We start from the raw sequence: 19,741 nt of genomic DNA on the forward strand, positions 1-19,741 counted from the left end.
CTCACGGCTGCAGGTGGGAGGTCGCTGCTGGATGACAAAACAAGAACAAATCAAATCAAAGTGAGCGTTTCCTGATCCTTCTCTTCTTTCAGAGTTGATCCGTGACGGCCGTCCGTGAAGCTCACTGTGGTGTTGGGCTGAGGTGAAGCCACCTGATGTGCAAAGAGATGACACAGAGCCACACACACGTGAGGACACAAAGGTAACATTTTATTGGACAGCTAAAAAAAGCAACATTCAAATTAAAAGCACATTTGAGCGAAGCCCACCTCACCCACCACATTCCAGCCTCATGCTTCCTCATAAGCCTAGGACCCAGCAGGAGTCTGATTGCCAAGCTTGGTGGTCCGCGCCTCCCACCCTGCTTTGTATTCACTTCACATTTATTCATTTTGATGTCAGACTGCCACACTCTCCTCCACCACCACGGCCACTGTTTTGTGTCTGCTGGCTTCCTTGAATGGAGGCCGAAACCCACCTTAGATTAAATGCTTTCATTTATTGGTGTTATGGGTTTATTCTTGGAAATACCCAGAAGGCTGTGCTTCACACAACCATGGCTTCATTTCCCTTCTTTTGTTTCAAAGTGTCATAAATGAAACGAGTTCCCTTTAGTAAGCTGGTGCAGGTTTGTCCATTGTGGCCTGAGGTAATGTATGGAAACCACAAATCACGTGGGACACTTCAGTGACAAAGGGAGTCGCTCTGCGGTGACTGACTGCTTCATCCATGTTGTTAGCCACAAGCCATTTCTGATAAACCATCGAGGACAAGACGAGTATCCACAACGCATCAACATGGGATGTCAGGATGGATTTGATTGACTGGAGAAAATGCTAGTGAATGTGCGTAAAGGCCGAGCGCGGATCAGAGTGGGGGGTGAGCCCCAGGCCTTGGGGCCGAGCGTTGGAGTGACACTCATGAGCTGGCTGGCTGGCTGTCATTTCATGTGAAATAGAGTTGGACAGTGCGGGCCTCGAGACAACAGACAGAGGGAGGGCCCATGTGGCTCAGTGGGACTGCAAAATGCAACGAGGAGGCTTAGGAACACTAAGGAGCTCGCGGGGGTCTGTGCTACGGGCGGCAAGAAACAATACAGAACAGCAGAAGGGGTCTCTTCTACAACACCACCTGGCTGTCTTATTTCTTGTGCCTCTTATAAGTGGCATACCAAGGCCAGGCCTTCTCGGATGCTTTTCCATTCTTTTTTGTTCACATTCTGTTGAATGCCATCTTGGCGAGAAAAGCTAGACAGAGCAAAGGGAAGCTGCAAGGCACAGAGGTCCCCGCGTTGGCCGAGCCGCGGCCCCTGCTTCTGTCCTTATGGGGTCCGTTGCAGTCATCAAAGAAGCAGCAGTCCACTTTCACGCCAGCATTGCCCTGCTGGGCCTTGTCACAGAACGACTTGTAGGAGCACGATTTCAAGATGGCATCTGTGAAAAGAGAGCAGAGTCAGTGCCTTGTCTCCATTGAACGCCTGAATCTTATTTGTGACATGACAGCTAACGCTGATATTGAACGAGCGAATCCTCCACTTTCTAATTGTCCAACACTCACAAAGCAAGCGCTGTCCTCCGCTTCTTCCAGATATTTCCTTGTAGCTCCTTCAAATTTTTACTTTCCACGATGCCAGGGCTCGCCTGAGAGGCTGCGGCTGATGGCACTGGAGGAGACCACCTTGATCTGCAACAGACTTCAGTGTCCTCCTCCTAACACTTAAAATACTTCTAATTCTACGCCAGAGTAGGCGCTGTAAAGCACACAACCAAAGCAGAGCACTGGCCATGTGGGCAGCATAAGAACCGTTAGAACAATGGTGACAAGAAACTGGCCGCTCAGCCCAACGAGCTTGTCCAGCCAGTTCACCATGACGGTCCAAACTAACATCAACTTGAGATCTGATGGTCCCTAAAGTTCCACATTTCTACAGGTCTTCTGTGTAAAGAATAACTTTAACAATTGTGCAGTCGTCTTGTTGCAGAATTTATTTGAAAGTAACCGCAAATGTCCTCTGTGCTAATTCCCTACATAACATTAAACACTTCCAAATCCTGTCACCTCCTAATCTCTTAATTCTCTTAGCCAGTTAAAGAGACAACAGAACTTACTGGGCCCGGTGATGGTTGAACATGCATCGGCGTGCTGCGGGCAGCTCTGAGTCCCTTGTCGGTTGCACTCCTCTTCATTGGCTGCAGCACACGTGTGACACTTCAGGCCATCGCCTTGGCAAAGTGAACAAGAAAGAGCAACTGAATTGAGAATAAGCAGCACACCCAAAATCAGAGAAACAGGAGAGGTCAGCCGAAGAGCACACATAGGAGTATCACCGCATGGAAAAGGCCAAAAGGACAGGAGCTGGTGAGTGGAGTGGGACCACCGCGGTCAAGAAATGAAAGGGAACGGAAGATATCGGCCTTTTCCATGACAAGTGCAGCAGACGGTAGGGTCAAGAACGGTCAGTATGACTATCGCAGGCCACTCTGGGACAAGAAAACCTCAAATGGAGCAGTTCACACAGGACCAGAGGCCATGAAGGAACAGAACATTATATCATATAATCTGCTATCTAATAAAACAGCTCTGTGTGTGTGTGTGCGCACCTCCAGTCCCTCCAAGCAATCAGGTTAATTCGTTCATTTTTCGTGGCTCTGGGGCAGGGGTGACAACATCAAAGTTGTGACAATTTTTAATTTTTTTTTTAAATGAGTTAAAATGGAGCACTTCAATGACAAAAAAAATTAAAATACATTGAGTCGCTCAATACTAAAAACGGCACATCCTGAGTCGCCTTCAAAGACAAGAATTCATCACAAGAATATGAATGGCATTCTCAGAGCAGGTAACGGCAGCCCATCTGCCTCAAAATGACAGAATTGGAGAAGCAGGTTTCCTGCAAGTGTGATCGAGAGGGGGACACATTCGGATCCTGAGGAATGGCATACCAAATACTCTTAAGGGTACACATATGGCAAGGGATATCCAGCAGTTTAACATTTATTCGAGTACCCGTCTTTAATGTAGCCTATTATCTGGTCTATGTAATTTCTATGTAATTTCTATTCTATTGCCCTGCACAAACCTTCATTACCTTCCTTGGTATCCGCGCCATGATGTCTGAACTTCTCTCAATTGCGTTCTCAGACTCTTGTCATTTCGAGGCACCTTTGAATGTGACTTGTCAGTGTGTATTCTACAAACTGACCAATCAGATTGCTTTAATGGACACGACACACACCCAGAATTGGCGTTGTATTGTATAGTACGCTGGCACAGTTTTGCACAGCTCCCAAACACTTTCTGTGTACATTTTGCTTGTTTTCCCTGTGATTTTTCCTCCCACACCCTAAACTGGCTCAGAGCTGCTCTGGTTTCTTTTTTGCCCAGACAGACTTCAGCTCCGTGCAATCCTAAAAGTAAAAAGTGCTTCCAAAATTGAGGAATGGGCTGTTGTCCCTTACATCAAGCTGGACAGGCCATTTGATTTTGTACTGTAAATCTGATTTCATTTGGGTGGCAGTGTTCCCCCTTCCCTTGTCTAGCTGTCCTCTTGGCACTTTCATGCTGATCAGTCCATTTTCTGACCCACTTCGACTCCCAACTTGATCCTTCCCGTTTTTTCTGTTTTTATTTTCTACCTGCAGTTCATAAGTGGCAATGCCAGATTGGTTTGCCACAAACGAGTGTGCCCTGAAATGGCCTGGCATTCCATCTACATTTGGGTCTCACAACCAGTGCTGCCAGGGTGGGTTATTTACTAAACAGAGTAAAAACAATGACTCCAACTACTCTCCTCATCCTGTAGACATTCTCCCAGAATACTCACTGTGGATGGCAGCACAGGTGATGACCAGCAGAGTCAGGATCAGCCGCATGGTTTGGATGTCCAGTGAAGGTCTACAGAGGAAATGCTGAAGTCCTTGCAGGCGGCGATGTAAAAGCTAATCTGCTGTCCTGCTGATGACCAGACAGCTGCAGATAATACACTTAAAAGATGAAGGGCAATCCACACCCTCTGACGACAGGACTGGCACAAGCAGAAAAAAATGATGGAGAGGAAGTGACAGCTGGAGACGTTCAAGGAGAACTGCAGTCTTGTTTGTTAGCAGGCCACCATGATGACACGATTTGGAACAAGCACAGCATCCTCAGACACCTGCTCAAAGATGTTCAGAAAGCACTTAGTGTCACTACTGAGGTGTTTCATTAAGGAATTCGGAAGGAAAGCAATGAGACCTGCATGTGGACGAGATTATGTACCGACTCCTGCTGATGCCTTCAAAGATGCTTACAGTGCACTTCTGGAGGTCATAATCCTCAGGTAATCGGGTCCTTGGGCCACTGTCTCTTCCAGACTGTCATTTGGCATCAGTGTAACTGATCTGGTAATGATGGGATTAGAACAGACACAAATAAGCCGTCCATTTTTATAGGTCTGTATGAACAAATCATACAAGCTTTGCAGTTCATTTGAGCCTGTAAATCTTCTGCAAGCAATGCAAGGGCACCGTCAAGTATTGGGGTCAATTACAATCCTGGGGCCAAAACAGATTCCACTCACCTGTGACAGAGCACCAGGAGGGGCATGGCGGACATAAAGCAGGACTGATGCCCCTGAAGCTGCTCATCTCCAACAGGGAACTACAGTAAACTCCATCAGATCGCAAATGGAAGCACATGGAAATGTCCAGAGGCATTCTGAGGTATCGGGCATCAACTTCACCATTGTGAGTTTCACTCAAGCTCCACACTGCATCAACGCTATAACTGCTGTTGTACACCACAAGCCCACCCCCGTGTCCCCCTGCATATTAGCTGACTGTTATTTGGCGTCTGAAACTCACTCTAGTGGTGCCACCTGAAATGCCCATAGCTAGTTGTTACCTGTTTCTGCAAGATTAATGGTGGACAATGCTTGAACCACAGTGATGGCCATTTTGTTAAGCCCAGCACAGCTGCAGAAACTACACTGTAGAATCGAGTCCTCCATGTAGGGTTGGTTAACCAGAACTACTGGGATGGAAACCAGTGGCTCTGAACAGGGTAACTGGGTTCAACCAGTCACTGCCTTCTGCAAGCAGTGCTCCGTGCTTCTTCCTAAACTGGCATTGTGCCATTTAGAGGTGACCTACAAAGCAACTTTGAATAGGGCGGTCTTAGTGAGGTGCACTCAACCATTCATGGAGGTCAGTTTCTGCAGCTAAAACATTCCACATTATAAAGGGAAGACATTTTATTTGTCAGTGGACTAGATAGAATGAATTTGTTTTTTTCTAAATTCTAAGCAACTCATCTAACTGATTTTATTTTTTTACATTTCAAATGCTATGTGGCTACTATGGCAGATAAAGATGTCAAGACTTTTTTTTAACCTAAAACTAGTCCTATTTTGTTGTACATTAATGATCTGTTTTGTACTTTGGAGGTCAGGGTCCATCTATTTCATTTCTTCATACTCTACATCAGACTAAATCATGTCAACCCAGACAGTGTTACCAGAGCTCCACACTATTTTAATCAGCTTTCACTTCTCCGACGGATGTTATGTTTAGTTTGTGCACGCCTTTATGTGACCTCGCCTGTTCAAATGTCTTTCACAAGAACGATCAGCTCGGCCTACAGCAGGCAGTCACACTTGAGTTTTAGGGGATCGGCCGGCTTTATCAGGAAAGACCTCAGACAGGATGGGCCGACTGCTACAGTGAGCACCGTTCCAGTCACTGAATGTCCACATCACTACACTCTACAAACCCTCCTTGCTGCTCTCGAAGCCCCACAAAGCCACCAAATGGATGCTGCTGCACTGAATGACAACACCAACTTTAATTAGGAAATAAGCAATACTGCCCAAGCCCACCTAATTCAATGAAGTGGACCCACTGCACTTGTGAGGCTTCCTGACGACACAAAAACAAAATGAGGGCTAAAACATTTTTATTCAGGCAAAGAGATATGGAAAAAATATATATAAATATATATATAAATATATATTAGTAAAAACAAAACATTTCATTACATCTGATGAATGTCATAATTTTAGATGTATTTATTAATGCATATTGGAATATATTGAATGTACATAGTGAGATGATTGCTGTCCAAAATAAAATAAAGTTTAGGAAAAAAATCAAGCCGTATAAGCCAACTTGTAGATTATATGACAGTATGTTTGGCACAAACAACGACAAAAAGCTCAGGTCAATAATAAAAGACATAACACACTGCAGTGCTCAGTCTCGTTACCAAAAATCTTCTTCATTAGCTTGAACACAGTGAACATACACAACCTGTCTGTGTTTGCTCTTCAAAAGTAAAGACTGTTATTTTAATCTTCTTGATCTCCCATGTTCCATTTGTCTTTCTACAGAACCTAACCAGGTTACTGCCACCCACACATGAAATCAGCAGCTTAGCCCATCAATGAATCACAAATCTGATGGCTCTCTTAGGATGTTGAGCATGTCATGTGTGACAAATAATGGGCAGGAATTACAGGTGTCATCCAGCCAGGTGACAGCGGCCCACCAAAGTGTGGGCAGCCTGTCTGATCGATGAGGCACAGCCACACAGTCGCATTAGCATATCGGTAGCCTCAAGTCATTATAAACACTGCACTGTAAGACGACTGACATGACGGCTCTCTTTCCAACCGCCATCCCAAAGGATGACCACCTGTACGGACTGTTGTTGGGCTGCCTGCATTTTAGCAATGAGCGTCAGTTTTTTGTCTCTCGGTTTCTAAGAGTGTTTTTATACACCATTGTTATTTTTGGTGGTCTTGTATCCTCTGATTAAATACATTGTGACTAAAGCGATCAATCCACACTGAGCAAACCAGGTAGGCACCCAATTGCTCCAGGCAGAATAAATGTCACAAAAGCACAATGGCGGTATCCAGAGTGACTTTGCACAGATCGGAGTTGCAGACTTTTTAAAGGTTTGTGTCATACTGTACAGATACTTGTAATTTGTTTTATTTACTCTGTTTAAGCATTTCAATAATGGCTGTCTGGTAAGCCATCACATTTTCCCTCCCTGTTGAGTATCCCTTAAAAGGCAGAGATATATTTTATAATATATCTCACAAGGAAGACAATGGAGTGAATACTTGGAGCTCTGCACACAGGTATGTGAAGATAAATGTGCGGCCATCCCTTCTATGCTTGGCCAACAAGCTTTTGTTTTTAAAGAAGCTGATGTTTAAAGTGAACGGCTATTACAGTTCAAGAGTTTGGTTATCAGCTGGAGCCTTTAACAGTTAACAAGAACATCACTGAAAAATGGATAATGCTTGATTGAATCTGGATTAAAAGGCAGCTTCATACTGACATCTCATTTTCAAAAAAAAAAAAACTCTTGCACTTAAAATGCTAACACATCTATCACAATCAAATACGCAAAATAGGCTATCAGTATGGCAGATATGGACAGGTAAAATACATCATAATTCTATATACATTTTATATGCATTTCAAAGTATTGGCAGCACATCACTGCAGGTGCGTGTTTTCTCTTCTTAGATAGAGTAGCAGCAAACTGGTTAAGTAAACAATGGTGATTGAGAAAGCAGTGTGGATAGACAGGACTTGTCACGATACTTCCATAGCCCACGCTCGCTACTTATTCCCTTTTTCTATCACTGAGGACACTCACTGGCATTACAGGGATGTTTTAACAATTCTATTCGTACAACAAATGTATCGCAAATAAAAAATATTGTTTTGTGACTTTGCAATAACTACTGTGTTATTTCAGCCTGCTTCACCTCTTCTTACAGGCTCAGAGCTCATTTCCATGGTTCATGAATGCAGGAGCACAGGGGTTGATGTGACTCAAAGTGCTAAACTGGAAGGGCCCTTTTGCATGGCTAGCTAATCTGGGTACTTTTTACTTGTTTCCAACATGATATTTCAGGAAGCAGACGACCGAACAACAGCCTTAGATTTAGTCGGTTTTCCCCAGTTTGGCAATCAGCTCATCACAGATTTTCGTAAGTTCTTCAATTTCTTGATTCTGGAATAAACAAAGCAAATATTTTAGAAGACAGACAAGTAAAAACCAAATCAGTAGTAAAGATGAAGAGACCACAATCCTAAAGATGAACGTTAAATGAATTGTTCACACGAGCAAGAGTGGGTGTGTAAATGAGAGTTCCCTACTTTGCTTCCTCCTTTGATCCAGATACTGGATGGGGAGGCCTCAGCTCCCTGTATTTCTGAAGAAGGCTGCACACATTCATTAAATGGATTGGATGTATTCCCCCACCCAACCCCCCAACGTTATCCAAAGATTTCATTTTGCTCTCCACAAAAAACTAATAAACCACATTTCTTGTCTCATTAATGACGTCTTTGGAAAACTGCTTCTTTTTTTTTGAGTAACTGCTGCTACATAAAAAATAGTAATATTGTTTTAGCTTTTTGCAGGAAAAATTGGTGTTTTGCAAAGATGGTTTTACATTCTATCGATTCTTACTTTCTGATAATATTTTGGTGTTGTAAGTTAGGATCAGCAGACAAACAGGAATGAAACTCAGTTAATCTGTTTATTTTAAAATGCTGTTCTTTTTAATTTGAAAAGCCAAATTGTGAGAGTGTGAGCTAAAGCTAAACAGTATTGTTTTTATTCAAGACTCTGGTGAACTATTGCAAAAGGTTTTGTGAAAGATCAGATTGGACGTTATAACTCACAACAAATGATGTTTCAATTATTTTTTAAATTGTCAGTAAATAATGATGATTACAGTTTAATCCAAAATAGTGTGTGATGGGGATCAGAACCAATCACAGACTCAGTGTCTACAAAACAGGAACCAAACATGCACAATACATGGACACAGTCACACCCATGGACACTCGTGAATATTAAGACAATTTAGGGTCAACTGTTAAGCAAGTGGAATGCTTTCCCTTTAAAGAGTGCAAGATGAAGTTGTTTTGCCAATTGTCCATTGACAGTCACCATCACTATCTGTCCTCCAATTCTTTTTAAATCACTTTGTGAATTGGATCAAGTTCAACAGTGCTGTAAAAGTGTATGCATAATATTTTAAGTAAGAAACATACAGATTTTGAAGAAAATACTGGCTCATTACTACAGCATCTGTTCTTCTGCTGTAGCCTGGATTTCTTGCATGTTCTATTCCAACCAAATAATGAAACATACATGCAGTAATTTACAGAAAATTACAAGTTGCATATTAATGTAAAGTTTATTAAAATAGGTAATGTTCAGTATGAAATGTTTTTATCCAAAGCATTAAAATATTTTTTTTGAAATATCTTGTTTAAAATCTATTTTAATTATTTCCCTCTCAAAGAAAAAAATACCTAAATGTTTCAGATATTACTATATTGCCAGTTTTGCCTATTTTTGACATAAATACAAAAAGCAAAATGTAAGACCAGAATAAATATTAACTGAATCATTTAAATTAGAAGCATTGAACGTGTAGAAATACCATGAGTCTATCAGAAATATGCAAGATTCAAAGAGTTCATTTTTATGTATACTTTACAAAGTTTCAGTGAAGTAATTGTGTATGCACTCACTTTTTGTTGCAGCGCCCTCTCCAGGGAGTCCACTTTCATCTGTTCTTTCCTCAGCGCAGCATTTAATGCCATACTTTCGGAATTTGATTTTGCTCTTACTTGAGCAATTTCTTCATTTGCCCTGGGGAAAGGTAGACTGGGCTGAATAATATGCATAAAAATCTGAATAACAAAAATTATAAATTAAACGCTAACACCTTCAAATTGCTTATAACAATAATAATGTAATTTGTTACATCTGACAGATAGTCAGAACATGTATTGTTCTATTTGTAATTGTGGATTTCTTTACTATGCTCCCTCCTTACTGCGACATACTTGTCAAGTTTCTCTTCAGCATGAATCTTCAGTGTGCAATAGCGTTGTTCTTCCTGCTTCACTCTGGCCAGATAGTCCTGTGCACACTTTTTTAAGACTTCTTCATTCTAAGAGAAAAAAAAAAAAAAAAACATCCGAGGGGAGCACTATTTATTCCTGTAGTCTAAAGTGGAATCACTGCATAAACATTAAGACTACTCAACAGTTCTTTTGTAGAATTAAAAGGCATTAGACATAAGATGTTAGGGTTTTTTGCAACACACTTTTGAATAGCATTATCACAGTCAATACAAAATTTTTGTTTTTATTAAGTTGAAACATAATATTGAAACTTATATTAATTATATTATATTGCAAATAAAAGATAGTCTAAGGTAACAGTAAAAAAACTTTAAAGGTACACATCTATGGAAAAACAGAAGTAGCCCATTAAACCCTACTAATTAAAAACTGGAGTATTAATTTTGCAGTAGCTATTAAGTTAGAATATTTATAATATAGAGGCCTCACACAAAGATACAGTCTAACAGTTACACAAAGTGTATGTGACAGAGTTCTGTGAGTCTCCACTACAATGTTAACAATAAAGCACCTTCTTAAATGCTATCACAAAATGGTTGAAAATGAGTTAAAAACAGTCCTTCATGACTGACAGTTTTGCAATGGCTAACAGTGACAAAAGTAGTAACAGAACAAACTGGAAGACTATTATCTTTATAAATCTTTGCTACTGCTACTGATGATTTGGCTCATTATCACTCATCAAACAGATGAAGAATTAAGTTGTAACTCCTGGGCTCTTTTATTATAAAATAGTTATACTTTTCACTTATCCATATTAAGTCTGTTTTTCTCATTTTGCTGAAATGCATCGATTTTTAGCTCTGCATACACACCATAATAAAATACCTTTTTAAATCCTTCCAAAATTCCCTTCATATTCTCATATCTCCTGAAGAGGTCAGAGAGAGAGCGCTCTACAGAGTTAAGATCAGCAACGGCTTGGTCTTTTTCAGCTGTCAGCTGCTGGATGCTTTTCTGGGATGCTGAATTTTGTCTCTGTTCATCCTCTGTGTTGAAACAAAATATACGCATTAAAAATTGCAGCCTTGTGTATTACGTGCAATAAATGCAAATAGAAACATTTAACTGATAAATTCAGTATTATTCACGTCAAAGTTATTTCTTCACAATCATGGGAACTTTTAAAGAATACCTAGCTTGCTCATTCTTACACTTTAAAGTGGAGGTGAAGGGTACCAGGGTACAAACGTGAAAACCAAAACCTTACACTTATAAAATAATGTCCTGTCTTGTACTGAACTAGGTCTTGCGATTGCACACATATTATAAAACAGCGTTATCTATGTTATTTTAAGAAGAAGGAAAAGAAAGCAAAAAAGCAAAACATTTTGTGAAATTTAGCCAATTTAAAAACAGGTCAGCTTTGTGCTTCACCTCTTTTGCCACTTTTCAGCCCCCAGTGGTGCTGTTTCTTTCAGGATATACTTTATACTTCAAAAAAATCACTTCCAAGCATTATTATTACTAATTATTGAATGGTGATACCCAGATGTGAATTGTTGTCTCTATTCTGTAGTCAACTAGACAATAATCACTGAAAAAAGTTCCACTTGTGATTGCTCATTTGTATTAATACCTCTATATATAAACTTGAAAAAAGGGGATGGCTGTACTGTAATGTATTTCACAGCACTTGAAGAACTAAACTGTTTTGGTAATTGACAAGTATTACTGACACATTTCTGGTACTCAGTGTTAACACAGGTGATCTTCCACAGCATTGACTGATGCCAATCAGTCTTCAAACATACAGGAAGAATGTGCAAACTCTGTGCAGACTCTGGCGCTGTGAGGCAGGAATGGCAACTCTGCATTACCACTCTGCCTGTGTTAAAACATCTAAACTTAAAAAGACTTTAAGCAGATTCAAACTAAATGTATGCCTATTGTGTCTGTTCAGTTCTTGTCATTTTATTGCACAATATTAGTGTGGCCAACTGATCTCTTACTATCTCTCACGAGACTACCGAAGCACATGCATGCACAATGATAACAACAGGGCAGGCAATATCTTTGTGAAATAACACAAAAAAATTTTTTTTTGAGTTATGGGAATTAGCTTTCATATGGTACAGGATGTGTACCAGCATTAGGAGTGGACCCATGGGTAATGTTAAAACTCCACCTACAATGGCTGCAGCCAGCAGACAAGCAAATAGGAAATGTATGCTTATCTAAGGAAAATACTACCAAGAATCTGTGATAATGTATTACAGTGATCCCCCGCTATATCGCGGTTCAGCTATCGTAACCCCGCTACATCGCGGATTTATATTTATTAATAATACTATTATTATTACTAGGGGACTCTGCCCTCTGCTCGCTTCGCTCGCCTAGCCCCGGGTTTGGTTTACCAGATAAACAATTTAAAGAGTTTGTTATTTTCATGGGAACTGTTACAATATGCATCATTTTCATTTTTACTTTAAAACTTTTGTAAAAACAATATTTGTCCTTTATTTCCTGTCCCGGGCGTGGTTAAATCTCTTTCTCGTAGCACTTATAACGATGCTTGCTCACGTTGTGAAGGGGGGGTCTGAACGCACGCTAAAGAGATGCGATCAGTTCAACTGGTGTCTTGCTGTTGGCCAGCTGTGTGTTGTGCTTGTCGCACTTTGCGTCAATCACTTAAAAGCCTGTACAGCAGCTGTCCTTTTGCCATTTCGCGTCTCTGCCACTCGCTAAGCAGAAGTGGACGGATCAGCTACCGGCTTTGTGCTGCTTCTGCCAAGATGCCTGTTCTGCTTGTCGTTCTGTGTGTTCTGAAGGAGGAGGAGGAGGAGGAGTGGAGCGTGGTGTGAGGGTTGAACACATGCTAAAGAGAAGTGCTCAGATCATCTGCTGGCTTTCTGCAGCTGCTGCTGGCAAGCTGCATGTTCTGCTTGTCATTGTTTTAAGAGTTGGGAGCTCCTTAAGTTTGTCTGCCAAAAGCATTCCAACAACTGCTAGGTTAGATGTCAGTGAATTTGTTTTAAATTGTTTGTAATTGGGCCGTGATGTGCAAAAGTCACCGTCTCACAGGTTTTGCTTCCTAAGGTTGTAATGTCTAGTGTTGCGTGTCGTCAAAGTGTTTGTCCGAGATGATCTGGTCTTGATCGCTTTGCTCAATCCCCAACTTACACCCCATTTCCCCCCCCCCTCCCCCAGAGGCATGCTACGCCCCTGCCACTTTGCATTGCGAAGGGGAGGAGCTGAATGCACGCTAAGGAGAAGTGGCTTTGTGCTGCTGCTGGCCAGCTGTGTGTTGTGCTTGTCGTTCTGCGTGTCAATCATTTAAAAGCCTGTACAGCAGCTGTTCTTCTGTCTTACTGCCTTGTCTTGCGTGATGTTAAAATGTTTTATAATAGAGAGATGTTACTCATATCCTTAGCTTGACATCCACATATCATATGTGTTCACAAAGTGTGTTTAGTAAGTTTACATGTGTTTAAAGTGTGTGGGATGGGTATTTTAAGGCTTAAACTGTAAAAAAAAAATGTTTATTTATATGGTCTTTCTAGATCGCTGATGGGTCTGGAACGTAACTTCCATGAAAGGCAGGGGATCACTGTACTTCCCATTTACTTTTGTTGTCACGAGCATGCCTCAGAAACCTGTAAGGCATGTTTTCTTAAATTGAAACCATTACTGTTTCAAAGAAGATGTCTTCTTTAAGTTTTAAGGCTTTTGTTTTTATATTTCTTACCCGATACCCTTTATTTCCATTTTAACGCACAACAGCAGGCTAGGTATTTTTTAAAATATATAAAAATGCTTCACTTTAGAACACAATTTCATGTGACAAATTAATATACCTCATGACTGTGAAGATATAACTTTGACTTGAAAAACACCAGACATATCTTTTAACTCATACGCTCAACTTTTTTTATGGCTGCATTGGGCAGAAACCTATACTGGCACCATTGGGCACAAGGCAAGAACCAAAATCCGATTGGGATGCATGTTCAGTGCATTTTTTACAAAAAAATGTATTATTTCGGAACTTTGCAAAAGCATTCCCACTCTCACAATATCAACACTTCAAATTAAAACTTGAGGTCAAAAATATTTAGGAAAATCTTTTAAAATTACACAAGCAACTACTAAATATATTCAAAGGAAAAAAACAAGGATTGAAGAAGATAGACCGCTAATAATGTTATATTAATGAGTCAGCACTATACTGGTTACTGTGCAAACCTGCCCCGAATGTAAGTAATCTCAAATTCCTCTGGAAATCAACAGTCTGTTGATTTCATGGACACCAATTCTAAAGTTTACATATTCTCCATAAAGTCTTATGTAAAAAAAAATGTGTATTTTATTTAATTTTACATAACATATGCATAGTAAGATGCCATGTTCATGAGCAGTTGACCTACCGATCATCTGTGCTATAGTTTTTTCATATTCTGTGACAATTTTTCTGAAAGAAACAAGAGAAAAAATTCTATTGTGAAACCTGTAACCACATTTGTGTTTAATAGAAACCACTGGGATTTAATGTCATACCTCATTTCTATTACTTCCTGCTTGCTTTCCTGATATTTTCTTTTCCATTCAATTGCCTCCATTTCTTTAGTTATGATCTAAACATTGCAATAGTTAGAGAAGACATTTTATTAAAAAATAGTTCTTTGTACTGTAAATTCCATTTTAATTATAACATAAATCAGAGGTGCTTTTCAATCTTTTCTTCTTTAATTTGCATTAAGTATTAATCCCAGCCAACACAGGGCGCAAGGCAGGAAACAAACCCTAGGCAGGGCACCAGCCCACCTCAAGAACTTAAAATGATTTTATTAAATATTAAACTCCTTAAATCATTGTAGCTAGAAAGAAGTGGCAAGGGACAGCATTAGAATTAACATTAACTATCTTAATTTGCAATATTGAATGGTGCCAAAGAACAGAGCACCAGAGAGAAAGACACAAAGAATGCCAGTAAGTGATAATGTGATGTAAATAGATGTGGGGTACCTCTTCTCTAATAAGAGTTAGGACTGCTGCTTTGTCAGCTTCACTAATACAGATGGAATCCAAAACTGGGCTTCCTTTACTGTAGTTTTCAGATGACAACTGTGTGCAGTTCACAGAAGAGGGATCCTCACCCTGCATTCAGGTTAAAAAGAAAAGACTTAAAGCTGACATCTACAGTTGATTTATAAAATTCTGAATTAATTTGAGCATTTCCCAACACACAAGTCATATAGCCTTAGCAATCAGTGTCAGTCTTGCTACTTTGGGTCATCACTGAACATAAGGCAACAATCAATCCTGGACAAGACAACAGTCAATCGCACCTATTAAATAAATGATAGTCAAGCAATTGAAATTTTAATAACTGACCTATATAATATGCTTGCTGCTATTACATGACTTCAACTATTTTCACTTGGAAACAAAATATCCCTTTTCACCTTCATACACCAACTACATTATATAATGGTTGTTAATTCAAAGCAGTGCAATTTAGTTAAAATATTTATATAAACTTAAAATGGGTCTTTTCATTGAAAAAATGAGCTCAGCCTACTGAATGATATTAGTTGCACCTACACAAGAAATTACTTACTTGTAAACAGGAATCTGGAAACACACCTGGGATCTCCAAGTCTAAAGATGTAAAACATAAGAAAGCAATTAACAAAAAAGCTACCAAGAAAAATAAAGCATTTATCATTCTGCAGTATAAATGTGAGATGAGGGATAGTAGTACTTTTTAGATTAGTATACCCCTAATCGCTTTATTTTACACATTAGCTTAACACCTGGCTCAGAACAGAGGAAATCCTATCAAACATGTCTGCAAATTATTTTATATATATACAGCTCCTTGTGGTTTCCATTTTCAACTATTCTGATAAGAAGTTTAACTATGCCTTTATATGCACTGTCTTCTAACAAGTGACACTCAATGACTGTCATCACAATATATTCTTTTCACCTTTAACGTCTTGCTTGCCTCGTTTGCAAAAAAGGAAGGTGTACATAATACATAAAATATGTTCTTGACCTTCACAGGAGACAGAGCTGGAAGTGGCAGAGTTAAAAATGCTAAGATTTACACAGGGTATGACAGGGATGGATAGGATTAGGAACAACTACATTTGTCATCTCATGTTGGATGGTTTAGAGACAAACTCAGAGGGGTGAGATTGCGTTGGTTTGGACATGTGCAGAGGAGAGATGCTGGGTATTTTGGGAAAAGGATGCTAAGGGTAGAGCTGCCAGGCAAGAAGAAAAGAGGAAGGCCTAAGAGAAGGTTTATGGATGTGCTGAGAGAGGACATGCAGGTGGTGGATGTTACAGAGGAAGATGCAGAGGACAGAAAGATATGGAACAAGATGATCCGCTGTGACAACCCCTAACAAGAGCAGCTGAAAGAAGAAGAAGATGATTGTTATACTACAGTGTATGACAAGTGAATTTAATTTGCCTTTTTTGACACTGATCAACAAAAAAAAAATACCTATTTAGTGACAAAGTGAAAACTGATTTCTGTTAATTGCAAATCTAAAACACAAAATAATTGATCAAATAAGTATTCATCCCCTTCAAGTCAGTATTTAATTACTGCAAGTTTAGCAACCATGAGAGATTTGAGTCTGTGTGCATAGGTCTCTATAAACTTTGAACTGTCATTTTTTTTCTAAAATTTTCTTTGCAAATCTCCTTAAGCTCTGTTACATTGTGTGAGGATCATAAGTGAACATCCCTTTTCAAGTCAACCCACAAATCTTCAATTGCATTGAGGTCTACACACTGTGTTCAAAGGTTTACAAATAATCTACAGTATATGATATTTACAATCCATATTTAGAAAAAGCATTCAAACGTTGATAAGCTTGGTGATGAGACTTAACTCTTTATAATCTCTGTCACAAAGAAAAGCTCAATTTTGAATGCAATTATATGGACAGTATAGTCTATTCATTTTCAATCACAAAACAGACAGAGAAGGCATGAGAGCTGGGAGAAATATGGCTAATTGTAAACATATTCTTGAATATGCCAACTGGGAATAATTTGTTTCTTACCTTTACCAAAAGTTTTATTAAGAGGTGCTTGTATGTTAGAACATTCAAAGAACTCCTCGTCTATTTCAGCTTTTGTCTCCGATGATCCTGGTTTGTGGATGGCTGTGGTTGATGCAAGTTTTTCTTCATCTGTTGCATGGCCCTCTCTGTGTGCAATGTCAGGAAGCTTTGATTTCACTTCATCATTCTCCTGTCATGTGAAAGGGAGAAAGTAATAACTGTGTACGAGCATCATTAAACATATATAATTCAAAAGTTAAGACAATGGGACTACTATAAATGTTTGAAAGGCCTACATATAAAGTGCCATTAAGTTTTCTCTTCAATATATAAAAGGCATGCCCAATTGGATTTAAATCTGATGGCTGGTTTGACCATTCAAGGATTTTCCATTTTTAGCTTTGAAAAAACTCCTGTGCTGCTTTAGCAGTTAAGTTTGGGATCATTATATTGTTGTAGGATTAAGTGCTGTCCAATGAGTTTGGAGGCATTTACTGGAACATGAGAAGATGTTTCTGTATGCATAACATTTTATTGTGCAACTGCCATCAGCAGTTACATCATTCATGAAGATAAGCTTGCCAGTACCTGCGACAGCCATACATGCCTAAGCCATGATACCCCCCAACCACCATGTCTAACAGATAAGGGATATACATGATCTTGGGTAGTTCCTTTTCATATCCACTCTTTGCTCTAGCCTTCTCTCTGATACAGGTTAATCTTTTTCTAGACTGTCCACAAGACCTTTTTCCAAAATTCTGCAGACTCTTTTAAGCGGTTTTTCGTAAACTGTAATCTGGCCATCCTGTCTTTGTGGCTAACTAGTGTTTGCATCTTGCAGTGTGGCCTTTGTATTTTCTGACATATACTCCGGAGTCAAAAATGTTGCTGAGCTGTCAGACAAGCGTTTGGTGCTTTTTCTTTATCATAGTGAGGATTCTTCTGTCATCAGCAGTTGAGGTCTTCCATGGCCTACCAGTCCCTTTGCGATTACTGAGCTCACCAGTGCGTTCTTTTTTCTTAAAGATATTTCAGACAGTTGATATAGGTATTCCTATGGTTTTATTGATTTCTCTAATGGTTTTATTATTGTTTCTTAGCAACATAATTGTTTTTTTGACTTTCATTGGCACAGCTCTTGTCCTCATGTTAAACAATGGCAACTACAGACTTCAAATGATAGAAGCAAGCCTAGGTATCTGATACGTACTCTAATGAAGCAGTGAAACACACCGGAGTAATCAGAAATATCTGGGATACCAATTGTTGCAAACATTATGGTGCCCTGAAATGAGGCAGCCATGTATAAAAAGTAGTTTAATTTTTACATGGTGTGACCGAACTTTATGGAAGTACCCTTAAAATGAAATATGAACTTTAATTCACATCTGAATTGTTTGATTTGTAACTTTAAAAATCAGAGGGGTAAATAAAAAATTATGCAGGCCACTATATGTCATGCCTTTAAAGCTTACTTGTCAACCAACTAATTTAGAGGGTTACCGTACAAAGGGAGCATATGAATTTGTCTTCAGAGTTATTTTTATAAGACACATATTTGTACCAACAATTTGTTTGTGGCTGTTAATTATATACATGTCTACACAAGATGGTTTTATTTTATATCTCAGTCTTATTAATTGTACTAACATTTCTGGTTAGACGTTTGTAATCTTGGTCATGATAGAAATTCATAAAAGAGAACAAAATAAAAGGTTAATTTGGTAAATTAAAAATAAAAGAAAATAAAAAGATCATGGTGGAGATGATTATATTTGGTAGCCCTGAGACCATCTTAGCCTGTTCTGGCAATAATATACTATATGGAAATGTTTCTAAGAAGATTTATCTGTGGTACCAAATGTATTGACAGCACATCTTGTTTCCCTTTAAACACAATGATTTGTTATCTGTAGATTTCCATTCATTTATACATCAGTCCACCCATTTTCTAATCCTTGTGATTCAAATTCAAGGACATGAAGGCTATCGTTAATATTGCTCATTATTACACTTTGTAATATTTGTACATTAAAAATAAATGTCTGACAGGAATCAGACATCACCTTTTACATAGATGAATTTTAACAGTAGTCAGACATCACCTTTTACATAGATGAATTTTAACAGTAGATATGCATGCTTATATGTAAGAAAACAAGTTGAAATATTACAAACATTTCCAGTAAGTAAATATGTTAAAAGAGTTTGTGCATGGTTCCGTTGTATTGTTACGTTTATTGCTGTCAGCTTCAAAGAATACATCCACTGAGTTTTGAAAACATATTGCATTCAGACTAACTACTTTAAAACTTTGTGTGTAGTTGAAACTATTATTTGCTCACATATGGACGTCATTGTTTGTAATCGGTCCAATGTAATCAATAAAGAACTTTTCATCTTACCTGTGTACAGATGTCCAAGATGAGTGACTGGTTTTCATACTTCTTTACTTTACATGCTCCCCTAAGAGAAATAACAGAAGAAAACCAAAGTTTAGGAGTTTGCATTTACTGTATAACAAGTAATTTATCTCCTCTATATAGTTCTCTTGTTGCAAACCGAAATGTAAACAATGAGGACACCTGCTTTATATGTAACAAGGTCCTGGAATTAATAAAAAAGATGATCTTTAAAGGTTAAGCAAATGTATATCCAAGTATTTTAGGTATAGAAAGCCACGTTTTCAGGTAATTATCGAAATACAGTTTTATGAATGAATTAACACTTGAATCATACAACATTATGGTCAACTTATTGACATTT

The 19,741-nt window shown here is 39.0% G+C and overlaps 1 protein-coding gene across 5 annotated transcripts in view; it reads right to left on the reverse strand.

Annotated features, from left to right (window-relative positions):
* Positions 1-6,019: 6,019 nt before the first annotated feature.
* The window catches only part of tacc1 (transforming, acidic coiled-coil containing protein 1), a 112,163-nt gene continuing 98,441 nt past the window's right edge, over positions 6,020-19,741 (reverse strand). For all 5 annotated transcript variants that reach the window (XM_039769228.1, XM_039769227.1, XM_039769226.1 and 2 more), the window contains 10 exons: positions 19,381-19,441; positions 16,973-17,162; positions 15,508-15,548; positions 14,913-15,044; positions 14,445-14,521; positions 14,315-14,358; positions 10,776-10,936; positions 9,867-9,973; positions 9,549-9,669; positions 6,020-8,010 (listed from right to left, as the gene is read on the reverse strand). In XM_039769228.1, coding sequence (XP_039625162.1) covers positions 7,942-8,010; positions 9,549-9,669; positions 9,867-9,973; positions 10,776-10,936; positions 14,315-14,358; positions 14,445-14,521; positions 14,913-15,044; positions 15,508-15,548; positions 16,973-17,162; positions 19,381-19,441 — 1,003 coding nt within the window. In that variant the 3' untranslated portion in view covers positions 6,020-7,941. The remainder of the gene's footprint in view (positions 8,011-9,548; positions 9,670-9,866; positions 9,974-10,775; positions 10,937-14,314; positions 14,359-14,444; positions 14,522-14,912; positions 15,045-15,507; positions 15,549-16,972; positions 17,163-19,380; positions 19,442-19,741) is intronic.

This window comes from Polypterus senegalus, chromosome 11 (assembly GCF_016835505.1).
Source record: "Polypterus senegalus isolate Bchr_013 chromosome 11, ASM1683550v1, whole genome shotgun sequence".
Lineage (NCBI taxonomy): Eukaryota > Metazoa > Chordata > Cladistia > Polypteriformes > Polypteridae > Polypterus > Polypterus senegalus.